Consider the following 15,702-nt stretch of genomic DNA (forward strand, 5'->3'; position numbering starts at 1 on the left):
GTTTGCCCACAAAGATAGTTTTTTTTAATGTCGAATTATGAAGCAGACGTGCCTGTATATGCTTTTTTTATTGAGGTGGAAACTTTATATATTGGCAAGAGACACACAGAATCATTCAGGAGCATAGAAATATGTATAAATATTGTATAAATAAAACAGCTTTGCTAGTGAAAGCATAATGTTTCTCAGCAGCAAGGTGCTAAGTTTGTGGTTTTGTAATAAAACTCCCAGCTTCACTATTACACGGAGACACTGTAGTCACAGGTAATTCACACTCACAATCTCTCTCTCTCCCTCTCTCTCTTTCTCGTTAATTCATTTTAATTCATTAAAAAACATGTAATTACTGTTCCACTTTATTTCACTTTAGAATTCTAAACAGGTGGGACAAAAAAATCAGATATGTTCAAAAGATCAGATTAAGTCTTGCATTGCAAAAATGGAACAGCACCATTAGAATGATCTGGAAGCTTTGCATCAAATCAAATCAACTGAAATTCAGAAAGCTTTCAGTAGAGATGACATTGCTCGAACACTGCAAAGACAGCAAGCAATGTAATCATCAGTCAATCACAGCAGCCTTAACCCTAGAAATCCTTATCCTGTATCATATTTGATAAGCAAATTTCCAAGGCCTCTAAATTTGCCTTCTGTTGATTGTTAGTTTATACTTTTTTAGAAAGTAAAAGGTCTTTTAGCATAATTGCAAAAAAAAACTCGCTGTAAAATTGTTACAGATTTTTATAAAGTAAACATAAGAATAACTTTTAAATTGACTGTAATATTTCAAGAACCTTGAACACTTACTGAACGTAAGAAAAGGTTCCATTTTCAGGTTATCTATACATAATTGTTATTTAGAAAAATCTGGTTAAAATATCAATACATTGGTACATGATACATTTATTTGTACATCTCTCAATCATTATAGGCATTGCATTATATGTTTTGCCCCCACTATAAAAACTACAGCGCTTTGATCATAAAACTAGACATATTATGGGGATATATAGAGTAACAACGATATTTATATGCTTAGTTTGCAATCACGCCAGGCTCTCCCTCACTTAGGGTATGTTTATACGACAACGATGTTCTAAAAACAGACGACAACATTATCAAAACGATCCCCGTTTACACTGATCTGCGAAAATGACTAAAAAGGCTGTATTATGCATGCCACACCAGTAGTTGGCGACATCACTTTGTCAAGAAACACCACGCGAACACGTAATACGCATGCGTGAACATGTATAAAACATGCGCATGACGTCACTGTTTTCACAAATTCACGTTTTTGTAGTTTACACAGAGACGGTAAAAGCATCTTTTCAAAACTTTGCACTTTGAAATCCATTTTCAAAAGCTTGCATTTCAGGCCCCCAAAAAAACGCATAAAAAGTTTTCAGTTTTCAGTTGAAAACAGTGTCGTGTAAACATACCCTTACGTGGAGTATTGACCATGCGCACCTGACACTCATCTGCCCTTATCACCAGCACCATAAGTAGCACACACACACACTCGGTCTTTGTCTGGCCTTGTCTGATGCTATAGACTCACTTGCCTCACTACTTAACGGCTAGAATTTCCTGTGAGACTCTACCAACGTTGTTACCTCGATCCAGTCATCTAAGTCGTTATCTATAGTCATCCCACGTCTCCTCTTGTGTGTGTGTGCTCTGCAAACCTGTTAGACAAGCTCAACAAGCTCAAACTCTCATTTATCTTTCTATTGATCATCTTACCTGTTAGTGGACTGTGTTCCTGCCGCTTCACTAACAAACTCACCTGTTTGAATTGATCCGTCTCTCTACCATCATTGTAGATCTAAGCCTGTACGTGATAGTTATATATAAAGTTATAAAAATATCAGTAATTTACATTACAAGCTATTGATCTTACTTTTTGGTCATATAAATTGCAGCAACTGCACCAATTTGCATAATTTTGCTCCGTTTCTTTGCATGTGAACTCCAAATTCTTCTATATGAGCCAATCAAATGTGATACTAAAATATGACAATTTAAAAAAAAAATCAGACTGTTATTTCATATGGCAGGCTTTACAGGGTTAAAAGAATAAGACAATGTGTATTGCATGGCAACAAGGTGAGATGTGTGTTTGCAGTACGTCAATTGCGTGGTGTCTCTGAGGTGTGTTTGTTCTATTGCAAAAGGATCGGCCCTTAGGAATTTACTTTTTGATATTGAGTGTGTTTGGTTCAGCGTTTTTGACATCCTCAGCCTCCAACGTTTCTTTGAGGCTTTGATCTTGTGTATTTCTATGTCATCTCACTCATCGACTCAACATCAACCAAACACTTCACAGCAAAAGTAGGAATTGATACCACCTATATGACTAAGGGTGGCTATATTCTGAATCACAGAAATCCTTTTTGAGCAAACTCTGCCAGGATGCTTTTAAACAGATGTAAAATATTTTTAGTCACTTTGCACAGGATTGTCATTCAGCACTCAAAGTGTAAGTGACATTACCACTCTAATTGGCAACCTACCTCTGATTGAATCCACAACCTCCTCAGGGCATAGTTTTGCCATGGTCACTGACGGGCACTAAGGGAACGTTCCCTGTTCACACAAATCTGTGAAAACAATAAAAAATGCTGTATTATGCAGGCCAGTAGTTGGCGATGTCACTTTGTAGAGAAACACTAAGCACATATAGACTGTAATATGCACGTAATATGTACTTGCCATATGTTTTGTATGTACTTGCCATAGTGTAGCCTAAACATAAACTACAAGCTTGCAGATAAGTGTTGAAAGTTGAAAAGTTGAAGTTTGGTGAACTTTGACTTGTGAATTTATATGACGACCAATAGTGGATTTAAAGTAAACATCACAGACCTCTTGGCTGAATTCAAAGAACACAAACTGATTGTTGATGGTATATTTTTACAAAGAATTTATTCTTTTTTAATTATTATTTGTGACATATTAAGGCCAATTCACACTGCAGTAATAGACGCTGACCAAATTACAGACACTTCGTAAGGTTTTGTCTGATCAGTGTGTTACCCGCCGCCATCTGTCGCATTGGTCAGCGTTCATATGTGTGGTTGTGGAATGTCTGAGAAGTGACATACTATAATCTGGTGATTGTCCACGTTGGTCACCCTCTATTGGTTCAGTGTGTGTTGGTCTTTATTTCTTCTAAAAAAGAAGCATGACATGACATCCAGGTTTGTTGCAATGTCCAATGAAATTCAAATCCAAAATCTAGTGACCATGACTTTAATTTTAATCTTTTTTGTTTTTATTTTATTTCCTCTTTTGTTCTTTAAATGTAGTCAATATTCCATTGTCACATTATTTTAGTAAATATTACTTTGACTTAAACAACAAGATATAGCTTTGAGATATATATATATATATTAGGGCTGTCAAACGACAATCGCATCCAAAATAAAAGTTTGTTTTTACATAATATATGTGTGTGTACGGTGTATAATTATTTTCTATATATAAATACACACACATGCATGTATATATTTAAGAAATATTTGCATGTATATACTGTGTATATATATTTATATTATATATAATTTATATTATATATAAATATTTTACATATAAATAACAAATTTTTCTTAAATGTATATGCATGTGTGTGTATTTATATATAGAAAATAATTATACTCCATACACACACATATATTATGTAAACACAAACTTTTATTTTGGATGCGATTAATCGCGATTAATCGTTTGACAGCCCTAATATACAGGTGCTGGTCATAAAATTAGAATATCATCAAAAAGTTGATTTATTTCAGTAATTCCGTTAAAAAAGTGAAACTTGTATATTATATAGACTCATTACATGCAAAGTGAGATATCTCAAGCCTTTATTTGTTATAATTTTGATGATTATGGCTTATAGCTTGTGAAAACCACAAAATCAAAATCTCAGAAAATTAGAATATTACATGAAATCACACAGTAATTACACAGTGATACCATGGTCATTGAACCAGGTTTTGGTTATTTTGGCAGTGTGGGCCGGTGCAAATCCTGCTGGAGAATGAAGTCAGCATCTCCATAAAGCTTGTCTGCTGAAGGAAGCATGAAGTGCTCTGGACATGTCCTGGTAGACGGCTGCGTTGAGTGGACAGCACAGTGGACCAACACCAGCCGATGACATGGCTCCCCAAACCAACACAGACTGTGGAAACTTCACACTGGACTTCAAGCATCTTGGATTGTGTGCCTCTCCATTCTTCCTCCAGACTCTGGGACCTTGGTTTCCAAATGAGATGCAAAATTTGCTCTCATCAGAAAAGAGGACTTTGGTCCACTGTGCTTTATTAAATCCAGAGTCAACGCAGCCGTCTACCAGGACATGTTCAGATTACTTCATGCTTCCTTCATTCTCCAGCAGGATTTGCACCTGCCCACACTGCCAAAATAACCAAAACCTGGTTCAATGACCATGGGATTACTGTGTAATTACTGTGTGATTTCATGTAATATTCTAATTTTCTGAGATTTTGATTTTGTGGTTTTCATAAGCTGTAAGCCATAATCATCAAAATTATAACAAATAAAGGCTTGAGATATCTCACTTTGCATGTAATGAGTCTATATAATATACAAGTTTCACTTTTTTAACGGAATTACTGAAATAAATCAACTTTTTGATGATATTCTAATTTTATGACCAGCACCTGTATATATAAACAGTACTGTGCAAAAGTCTTAGACACGTTAGTATTTTCACACCCAAAACAATTTGTTTAGGCCAGTTATTTATATCTTTTGCTGTTGTGTGCCAGTAGGAAATATCAGTTTATATGTCCAAACATTCCTTTAGCCATTAATTGTAATAAACCTGCAAAACTACCTTAAAAAATATGTTCAAGTGCACCTAGGACAAAGGCTGTTTTAAACGCAAAGGGTGGTCACACCAAATATTTATTTGATTTAGTTTATGACAGTTTATTGATAAATAAAATCTTTTTTTATTTTAAAGATTAATTTCTGGCATTATATTTCAAAGCATCCTCTCTTTACAGCATTTTTACACAAGTCCCTAAAACTTTTCACAGTACTGTAGCTTTGCAGGTAGGTTTCTTCAAGCGTCTTGGAGACGTTGCCACAGTTCTTCTGGATTTACTCTGACTCAGTTTTTCCTGTTTCTTCATGTAATCACTGATGGACTTGATGATGTGAGATCTATCATCTTTGTGCGGAGCATACCGGCTGTTGTCAGACTCCATGTGCATACAAAAAATCTCACTGGATTATTACAATTAATGGCTAAATGAATGTTTGGAAATGTAAATTGATATTTCTTACTGACACACTACAACAAAATATATAAATAACTGGCTTAAAACCATTTTTTGAGGGGTGAACATTTTGTACAGTTGTGTTGTATATATTGTTTTGCCTCTGTTATTGACGAAATCAAAAAGCCTTTGACAGTGAACATTTCATTGAGAATAACACCGCTTTTTCACAATCATTCTGTTCCTCTGTGCTTTTTCTGCAGGTGGTTTCTCATTGGAGTCCGTCCTCACCACACAGGCACTTCACAAACTCTGCAGAATGAACAGGGCTTTTAACAGGAGAAAGGGTATGCAAAAAGAATAGATTTAATTCCTGCAATGTCAGCTGCCAATATGCCAACAAGCCTGACTGACTGATGAAGATGAATGTGCATTTATGAGGCTGGTTGAACTGCAGACTGTTTATATATAAACTTGTTTTGAGCGACAGAATTCACTGTTACATTAAATTTACCTGAAAGCAAAGTCATCGAAGAACATGTTGGCTAAATGTTGTGTATTTGATTGCTAATTACGTTCGTTAGGTGCACCATAAGGGATGCAGTTCCTAACATATTTTCTTTGGGAAAGTAATTACTACCAGGCCCAAACTGCATTAAAACTAGCTAAAATCAAGTTTCACCCCACACTTCAGGTTTTCAAAGCTTCATTACTGGCACTCATCTCTGTTTTTTGGTTTCAATTCCAAAACTCCTCAACACGCACACTTTGGATACTTTGAACATCACTGACAGACCTGGATTCATAGGTGACATAGGTTTGCCTACTTCCCACAGAAAGTGTGCCTTCTAGGCTAATGTTTTATTAATGGCAGTGACAGAAGAGCCTCTGGACTTGCTGGCATGGTCACAGCCCACGTTTGGCGAGTTTATCTCCAGCCACAGACACTGCACTAGTAGGTTGCTTTGAATATTTCATAGCTCTCTATTGGGATTTGCTCGTTCCCTGAAAATATCGTTAAGTCTAAACAGGCACTCTCACTCACGACCCTCTTTCTCAGAAGGTGATAATGCTGCTTAACGAACTAGAAATTACGTGAGACTTCACATTCATTGACCTTTACAATCACCGAGGGACAGTTTGCTGTGTGTAAACTGTTCTGCACCATTTGCCCTATTAATGACAAACGATTCAAAAGGAATATCATTTATTTTAGGCATAAACACATACTGTATGAGTTTGAATGATTCATGCCTCCTTAGTACATAAAAGTTCTTAAACTGTTAAAGAATTTATCCATGTTTACATACTTTTTTCCCCCTGCAGCTCAGTTGGAACTCATATTGTAGAATAAAACATTAAAGTCTCTTTAATCACAGACCTTATTATTTTCCCACCAAAATTTAAAATTGCATTTCTAAAACCCAATGTATAAATTAACCTGGAATGTGCTACAGTGCATCATTAGGTGATTATGTAATTATTGAAACATTTGTGACATTGTAACTGAAATATTCAAATCAGGTAATTAAATCAAAATGTAACTAAATCAGTAGTTTCCGAATGAGAATTGAATCTGGAAATCAGTGCCGCTAGTGTTATGGATATGTTAAATTGTGGTAAAGGTGTGCTGATTTTTAAGGCGTTACTTTACAAATTAAAAAATATTTGCTTTAAATATTGAAAATATTCTGCAAGTTGTTTTTATAAATTGTAACAACTTAAAAACAAGCATGAGGTTATGTGCTCTTGGTTGGTTAAGTGCTTTTAAATCTCCCTGACGGACCAAAACCCCTCTAAAACTATCAAAATCAGGATGACCAGTGGAAACTACCTCGGTGGAACACAGTGTTTCCCTTTCGAAAGGGAACTCGCACTGCATCGATGACGCTATAAGGGGAAAGCCCTCCACGTGAACCGGTGTCTGAAAAACTATCCAATCCCAGCAATCGAATTTGACCAGCAACAGCCTATGACGTCACTACTAGTGCGACCCGGAAGTATAAAAGGGCCGCCTAGAGAACATGTCATCCTCTTTTCGTCTGCCCCCAATTGACAAGACGTTCACAAACTATCTTGCAGCTGGAGAGGCATCGGCACTAAAAGCTCCGGTCCTGCCTTCCAAGCTACTCAAGATGACATCTCGCTTGAATGGCAGGGCATACGCGGCAGCAGGTCAGGCTGGGGCTGCCTTACACACGATGTCTGTGTTACAGGCATATTAAGCATACTTCAGAGAGGCAAAGGCGCGCTCGGCTGCATTCAAATCATGCATTCCGCTGCGGTCCGAATCCACGCCCAGACAGCCAGAGGGACCTGCCCCATCCCGGTTCGAGGATCAGAGACAGGGCCTGAGGTTCAGCGTCGCCTCTCGCGCTCCTCCTCCTCCTACAAGGAGTAGGTTGCAGAGGAGTTTGTAGTTTGTTGGAGACGATCTGCTAGAAGCTTTTTCGTCCAGAGTCCCTCAGTATCTGAGCGTAGGCTCTTTAGAGTTAGATCATCTACAGCTTATCTCTGTATGGTCTAGTTTTTCCCTGGTACTAGCCTTTTCCTTCTACAAGAGTCATGTAGGCTAGGCCCGCCTGTGCATTAAGCGATAATGCTAGTGGATGTTAAGGGTAGAATAAATAGCAGCATAGGCAGCAGGCTATTCCTAATCCTCCCATGCAGGTATATTCTGGGCATTGTCAGACCTGTCTCTCTGGGAGATAGAGTTGGAAGCAACATTAATCATTCAACATTCTTGAATGATTAATTTATTAGATGTATACGGTCTGTTATTGTAGGGACGTCGACTTCACATTTTCACACTAAACATGACGCGGAACAAAACGAACTATGATTGGTTGTGTTACATGTCAGTCAGTCTTTGGCTGATATTTTTATTCTTAAATACATAAGTGAATGTGGTTTGTCATTTAAGAAACCTTTATAATGATCATTCATGTTAGTTGATCTATAACACACAATGGACGCCATGTTAGTATGCACCGCATTTCAGAGAATTGTATCTTTCAACACGTCAATTCATCCACTTCTCCCGAAATACTTTAAAGTGGCTGGTGAAGTGTTCTAAACACGTCATCAATTTATAATTGAAAGGATTGTTATTGCCGCTTCCATAGCCATCAGTGTGTATTTTACAAACTATAAATGTTGTTTTGCTAATAATTATGTGTATTTGAATGTCTGAAACCTAAAATAAACCTTATGTGGTTGAAAACCCAGAATAGTTGTGAGAGGCTATATAACAGCACTGAGCGCGTCTGTCTCAGCGCCAGCCAACGCGCGAACACAGATTTGAATTTAGAAGTTGATGATTACGCGATCTGAACATTCTTAATCACTGGTGTGAACGATCGTACAAAGGGTTAAATATATTTCATCCGACAGCTGAGGCATTTAAGTGGCACTGAAATGAGGCACCTAAATCTGCGTTTTGTTTCGGTCCGGTTACATACCGGTTACTTATGGCTCGTTTCCACTGACCGGTACGGTACGGTACGCAATTATTTCCGTTTCCACTGTCAAAAGTTGTGAATGGTACCAAAATGCCGAACCGTACCACTTTTTCGGTACCCTTCTTTTGGGGTACCTAGCACAGTGGTACGGTACTAAAGGGTGGAGCTAGACTCACTGCAGAATGTTGATTGGTTGACAGAGTATCGTCACTTGCGCGTGCTACTAGGGGAATGACAACATAAGAAGCGCCATTTTTTAATATACATTTGAAATATAATACTACTGTTATTGTGTCACGAAATGTAGTTTTAAGAGTTTTTCAGGTGAGTATGTAGTTGTTTAAAGCTCAAATCTGTGGTTTATTTTTAAAGATTTATGAAAATTTGATCCAGGTTGTGAGATCCATTCCAGGTAATCACTGGGCGCTTGGCGCTCATGTGCCCCGCCTGGAACAGCCTTTCCTCGGCTGGTCCTTCTGATGTTTGCCGCTGACTCTGACGTGTCTGTAGTGGTTAAACATGAGATATAATTCGTCTTGTGTAGACCTAACGGGCGATCTTTGGTCTCGTGAATCTATAATATTTTCCCTGGCCTATCGTTTTGGCTGAGGGCTAAGTGAAATTTCATAACTATTTATATTTAGGCTATTTAACTTTACCGTTGTAACGTTAGACTAGAGCGCTGACTTTGTATGTTTGACTGAATTGTTTGCTTTATTTCTTATTGTATAGCTTCTTGTACTTTTTACTTATAATTTTATAATGGCTATTACTGATAAAACTGAAATTTAACAAAAAGAGACAGGGTTGAGTTTTGTCATTTTTAATTTTATTACAGTGAAGATGATCAGAGTACAAATGCACATATTGCCTGAACCATATTAAAGGAGAACTTGGTAACTTTTTTAACTTAATAAAACTGTCTAGAAATCATTTGGATGGTTAAACAACCTATTCTGGTGATGAGTCATTCTACGAAACGGGTGCCATTTGGGTCCACAACAATTGATGAGATGCATAAGGCACAAAAATGTCCCAAAATGTGTTTCAAAAGCTTAAAGTTATTAATTCAAGTGTTCTTGTTAACATGATATATGATAAAATACTATTCTTAAAGATTAAAATACTATTTTTAATAATTTTTCTTTAGTACATAGCCAATTTCACATGTCCGTGTTGACCAACATGACATTTGCATCTAAAATATCACCAAATAAGTTGTTGTTTTTTATAAAACATTTATTATTTTCAGGATTATACTGTGTCCCTTTTTACATAAGATATATTTATTCAAAGTAAACCTTATTTTTTTTGTAAATATTTAATGATTTGTGTGCGTCCCTCAGTTTGACTTACCACCCCGTCACACTAACTTGTTTTATCTATAAATCATGGACTGTTGATTTAAATGACATCACAAAGCGTAAGTGACATCATTTGAGCCTTGTAGCCACCAAGAACAAAAGCAGGCAAGTACTGACATTCTTTTACATTAGTTATTTGTTTCTTTTTCATATTAGGCAGGTTCCGTCAAGCTCAAATCAACCACCCCGTCACGCAAAATAAAGAGGGAAAACTGATTTTTATTTATTTTTTTCCATTATTAATGCAAAGAAAATTGTATTTCAGATTGAATGCATGTATGCTAAGTGAGGAACTTGACCACATGGAAGATCTGTGGCCATTTTGGGATAAAATTTACCACCCCGTCACATACCACCCCGTAACATGTTTTATTGTGACATGGTGGTAAGGGATGTGACGGGGTGGTTCTGGTTCCCATTTGAATGTGAGGATATGTGAAATCAAGGATTCTAAGATAGGATAATCAAAATTTTGTTTTACTGTTAACTTAATCCTGTTTCTCACTATATCACTCACACACCTATTACTCACTCACTCACTCACGATCACTTTCACTTACTCACTCACTCACTCAACATGTCACTCACTATATCGCACTCACTCACTCACTCAACATGTCACTCACTCACTATATCGCACTCACTCACTCACTAGATCACTTTCACTCACTCACTCACTCACTCAACATGTCACTCACTATATCGCACTCACTCACTCACTAGATCACTTTCACTCACTCACTCACTCACTCAACATGTCACTCACTATATCGCACTCACTCACTCACTAGATCACTTTCACTCACTCACTCAACATGTCACTCACTCACTATATCGCACTCACTCACTCACTAGATCACTTTCACTCACTCACTCACTCACTCAACATGTCACTCACTCACTCACTCACTCAACATGTCACTCACTATATCGCTTTAACTCACTCACTCACTCACCATGTCACTCACTCACTCACCATGTCACTCACTCACTCACTCAACATGTCACTCACTCACTATATCGCTTTAACTCACTCACTCACTCACCATGTCACTCACTCACTCACTCAACATGTCACTCACTCACTATATCGCTTTAACTCACTCACTCACTCACCATGTCACTCACTCACTATATCGCTTTAACTCACTCACTCACTCACTATATCGCTTTAACTCACTCACTCACTCAACATGTCACTCACTCACTATATCGCTTTAACTCACTCACTCACTCACCATGTCACTCACTCACTCACTCAACATGTCACTCACTCACTATATCGCTTTAACTCACTCACTCACTCACCATGTCACTCACTCACTCACTCAACATGTCACTCACTCACTATATCGCTTTAACTCACTCACTCACTCACCATGTCACTCACTCACTATATCGCTTTAACTCACTCACTCACTCACCATGTCACTCACTCACTATTGCACTCACTCACTCACCATGTCACTCACTCACTCAACATGTCACTCACTCACTCACTCACTCAACATGTCACTCACTCACTATATCGCTTTAACTCACTCACTCACCATGTCACTCACTCACTATATCGCTTTAACTCACTCACTCACTATTGCACTCACTCACTCACCATGTCACTCACTCACTATTGCACTCACTCACTCACTCACTCACCATGTCACTCACTCACTATATCGCTTTAACTCACTCACTCACTCACTCACCATGTCACTCACTCACTATTGCACTCACTCACTCACCATGTCACTCACTCACTATTGCACTCACTCACTCACTCACTCACTCACTCACTCACCATGTCACTCACTCACTATATCGCTTTAACTCACTCACTCACTCACCATGTCACTCACTCACTATTGCACTCACTCACTCACTCACTCACCATGTCACTCACTCACTATATCGCTTTCACTCACTCAACATATCGCTTTCACTCACTCAATCACTCACTATTTTTCGAGTGTCTGTACTTTATCAGAGTGTTTTTCTTTGGGAAACTTTTACTTCACAACATTCCAAAGCATAATGTCGTACTTTTTACTGCACTACGTTTTATATTGAATTTCATTTAATACTTAATTACATTGGAGTAATAAATAGTAGCCTAATTCAAAGTTTTACTCAAGTACAAGATTTAGAATATTTAGAAGATTTTATCATTTAGAATATTTCTAAATGTACTTAAGTATCAAAGGTTAAAAAAAAATTGGACCATAGACTTTTATTTATGAAATGTAGTGCAGTAAAAAGTATGACATTATGCTTTGGGATGTTTTGAAGTAAAAGTTTTCCAAAGAAAAACACTGATAAAGTAAAAATACTTCACTACTGTACACGTACACTTACAAGGTAAAAAGTAATTTTTCAACTACATGTCAACTAACTCTCAGTTGAGTATTAGTAGACTGTAGTACAGTGTTAGTAGACTGTTAGATCAGGGTACGGGTTAGTAAAAGTGACAAGTAGTTGTAAAAGTAAAAGACAAATAAAGTGTTAGCAAATATTATGCATACAGTCTACTAATACTAATATGATGCTCTTTTCAGTTTTTCAGAGCATGACCAAAGTTTTCCATTAAATCTCTAATTATTATGTTATATAATTATAATGTTTCCCCTCCCCCAGTTTTATAAAGTTTAAAACCAACAGATCATGTAGAGAAACACTTTGTCCATACCACCCTGTCACAGTGAACCACTCCGTGACACCAGTTACCACCCCGTCACGGGGTCATTTTTGTTAAAATTTTAGGGAAAGAAAATACAATTTTGCATAAATTAATGTTTAATGATGTTCTTGTTGTGTGGACTAATCAAATAAATGTAACTTTATTTGTATTTTCTAAGTGAATTTGTTTTTTCAGTACAAACAATGAGGCCATTGAAATGTCGAATTCATATTTCAAGATTAAAAACTAAGAAAAAAAATAATGGATTAAATTACAGACTTTCGATTGATAGTTAACAAAAAAGGGACAATTTACTATTAGGAAAACATTAGATTTAAAAAATATATTTCTTGTTTTACTACTCTAATGGCATACATATTGTCCGTGACGGGGTGGTACAAGAAGGACTCCCATGCCTGAATAAAAAGGATAATATTATTAAGGATTTTGTGCCTGAGGTGGGAAAATATAATTTTTGGGAGGATTAACATATCTTTAAAGGTGTAAGTTTTTCAAAAATAAGTTTGTTCTTAATGAAAATTTGGAAAATTGCAAAGTGGAAATGGCACCCGTTTCGTAGAATGACTCTGATATTGATGACTTTCCCTGCTCCCCCCAGCGTTCCCAGGTGGAAAACCAACCTTGCAACTTGGGGACTGCCGTCCCGGTAAGACAGAAATTGGAAGCCTCGTGAGAAGCGAGAACGAGAACGAGCACGAGCGCGAAACACGAATTGCTTTACGGCAATTCAACATAAACACAAACGCATGTATGATGTATTACCAGATTACCCACCTCGGTAGACATAGCTCCACACGATACAGTTGGCTTGCTCCGATCATAACAAACGCACATGAGCAGCTGTAGAGAGGGGGAGGAGGCCGCTGCAAGTGAGTTTTTCACGACCGTGTTGTGAAATATACGCCCCCCCACAGCTGTAGGGGGAGCTCGTGGGGAAAACATGCGACAACAAAAGGGAAAATCAGCGAAGAAGTGACTAGAGTTCGCTAGAGTTGCCGAGTTCTCCTTTAATAAGTTAAATATTTTTAAAATTTAAACGAAAAGAGGCAGGGTTGTGTTTTATAACATATTACGTTTTATTGTTGCCTAAAATATATACAGAGATAACCAGAGTAGCAGAGCGAGCTGAGTGACGCTTTCAAGAACGTGCTGTGATGGAGAAACCCACCCAAATTAACTTCGGTTAAAAAGGCGTATGATAATTTGGGTAAATGTGTAAGCTAGATGTATGCTTTTATAATAAATTATCTACAGATGTGGCCTTTAAAAATGCGCGTCTCAGAGAAAAGAATGCCACAAGCACTTCCGAAATTCTGCGGGATCGTGCAGATGGGGGATTAGGTGTTGGACGCAGGAAATACTAAAACCTGTAGATGGCAGTCGTGTTTCATGTGGCCATACTGAGTTGACGAAGTATGACGAATACAATGTTTTCTTTTGCCAGTTACATAAACAGTCACATATTCTTCATAAAAATCCGACTCAAACGCGCATCATTTGTCTTATTTTTTTTTTCCTGTGTACTTACAGTAGAAGAGACGTGATGTAGGCTATGATAACTGAGTCTTATAACACAATAATTTGCGAAGACCTTTAAAGAGACCGAGATCATTTGCGCAATATCATTATCTAATTTTACATTTAGTTCATTTTTGCATCTTAACGTTTTAAATAGTTTTAACATGGTTGTAATGCGCTTTTCTGCATTACACACAGTACTTTTTATACTATCATGTTTCCCTTATAGGCGTCGATTTCGGTGGGGACGGTGGGTACGCACCCACCAGATTTCGTCATGAGTCATTTTGTACCCACCACTTTTAACTTCAGTCCATATTAATTTGACTTTTGGTTCGATTTTTTTTTTACCGTTTTCAGTGGTTATGAGGAGCTTAATTAATTTAACCTGAGATGTGCGTTATATCGCTTTTTGATCATTCTTTGTGTTGTCGAATTTTGACACAGTTTCATTATTTGTTCATAATAATTTGATTCATAATTATGTCATTTTTTTCTAAAAGTAAAAAAAACAAAGTTTTTTCTAAAAGCAATATTCTAAAGAGATACAAAGACATTGTACGTGTACCCACCAGATTTCGTCATGAGTCATTTTGTACCCACCACTTTTAACTTCCGTTGACCGTTTTCAGTGGTTATGAGGAGCAATATGAGAGAAAAATTTTGTAATCATTGTCTGACACAACAAAAAAATATATAATATTCATTTTATTTTAATTTTCGTGTTCGCATTTATGAGGGAAAAAACAACGTGTCAGTTAACGGTTATGGACGTGAGCGCTCTAAAAGCGGCAATAAAAGTCTGCTTTAAAACTTTCACAGAGACCTCAAACAGAACAGCTGCCTTTCTTTAAATTGAATTTCGTTTTGTATTAATTATATCTTAATTTTAATCAATGTTTCGTGAACCAATTGCCTGGATTTAAGAAGTAAATATAGCAGACAATCACGACATTGGAGGCGCCGGGCGATATCTCATAAATGAACCGAAACTCAGCGTGTAATGCACATTCACATTTACAGTGTATTTAGACACATTTAGACGCATTCATAATCATTACTTTTACCGGTTCTTTGTGGCAAGCTTTATGCGTGCGGTCGTGCGCTTGAGTGCGGCTATATTACGTAAACGCTCATGATCCATAAGTAGGCTAATTAAATTAATATAAAGGGGCGATTTGTCCACGAATTACTTAAATGAACAACTAGCCTAGTATACTAGTCGACTACAAAAAAAAAAACTTTTAGTCGAAAGCAGCCCGTATTCCACATATTTTCGAACCAGGCAACAGGACATCTGTGTTGAGCGAGGCCGTGGACCCTGAGCGGAATGAACGAGCGGAGCGGAATATTCAGAAATGCGCTCTCCACTCACGAGCTCTGATCGGAACAAACCCGAACCTCACTGTCTG

General features: G+C 37.3%; 1 protein-coding gene across 4 annotated transcripts in view; it reads left to right on the top strand.

Annotated features, from left to right (window-relative positions):
- Nucleotides 1-15,702, top strand: part of gulp1b (GULP PTB domain containing engulfment adaptor 1b) — a 121,595-nt gene that overhangs the window by 76,426 nt on the left and 29,467 nt on the right. For 3 of the 4 annotated variants that reach the window (XM_079882668.1, XM_079882665.1, XM_079882667.1), the window contains exon 2: nt 5,516-5,599. In XM_079882668.1, coding sequence (XP_079738794.1) covers nt 5,516-5,599 — 84 coding nt within the window. Of the gene's footprint in view, nt 1-5,513; nt 5,600-15,702 lie in introns of all 4 variants that reach the window. The other variant, XM_079882666.1, reaches the window with a different exon arrangement.

Source organism: Squalius cephalus (assembly GCF_949319135.1).
Source record: "Squalius cephalus genome assembly, chromosome: 10".
In the NCBI taxonomy this organism is placed as follows: domain Eukaryota; kingdom Metazoa; phylum Chordata; class Actinopteri; order Cypriniformes; family Leuciscidae; genus Squalius; species Squalius cephalus.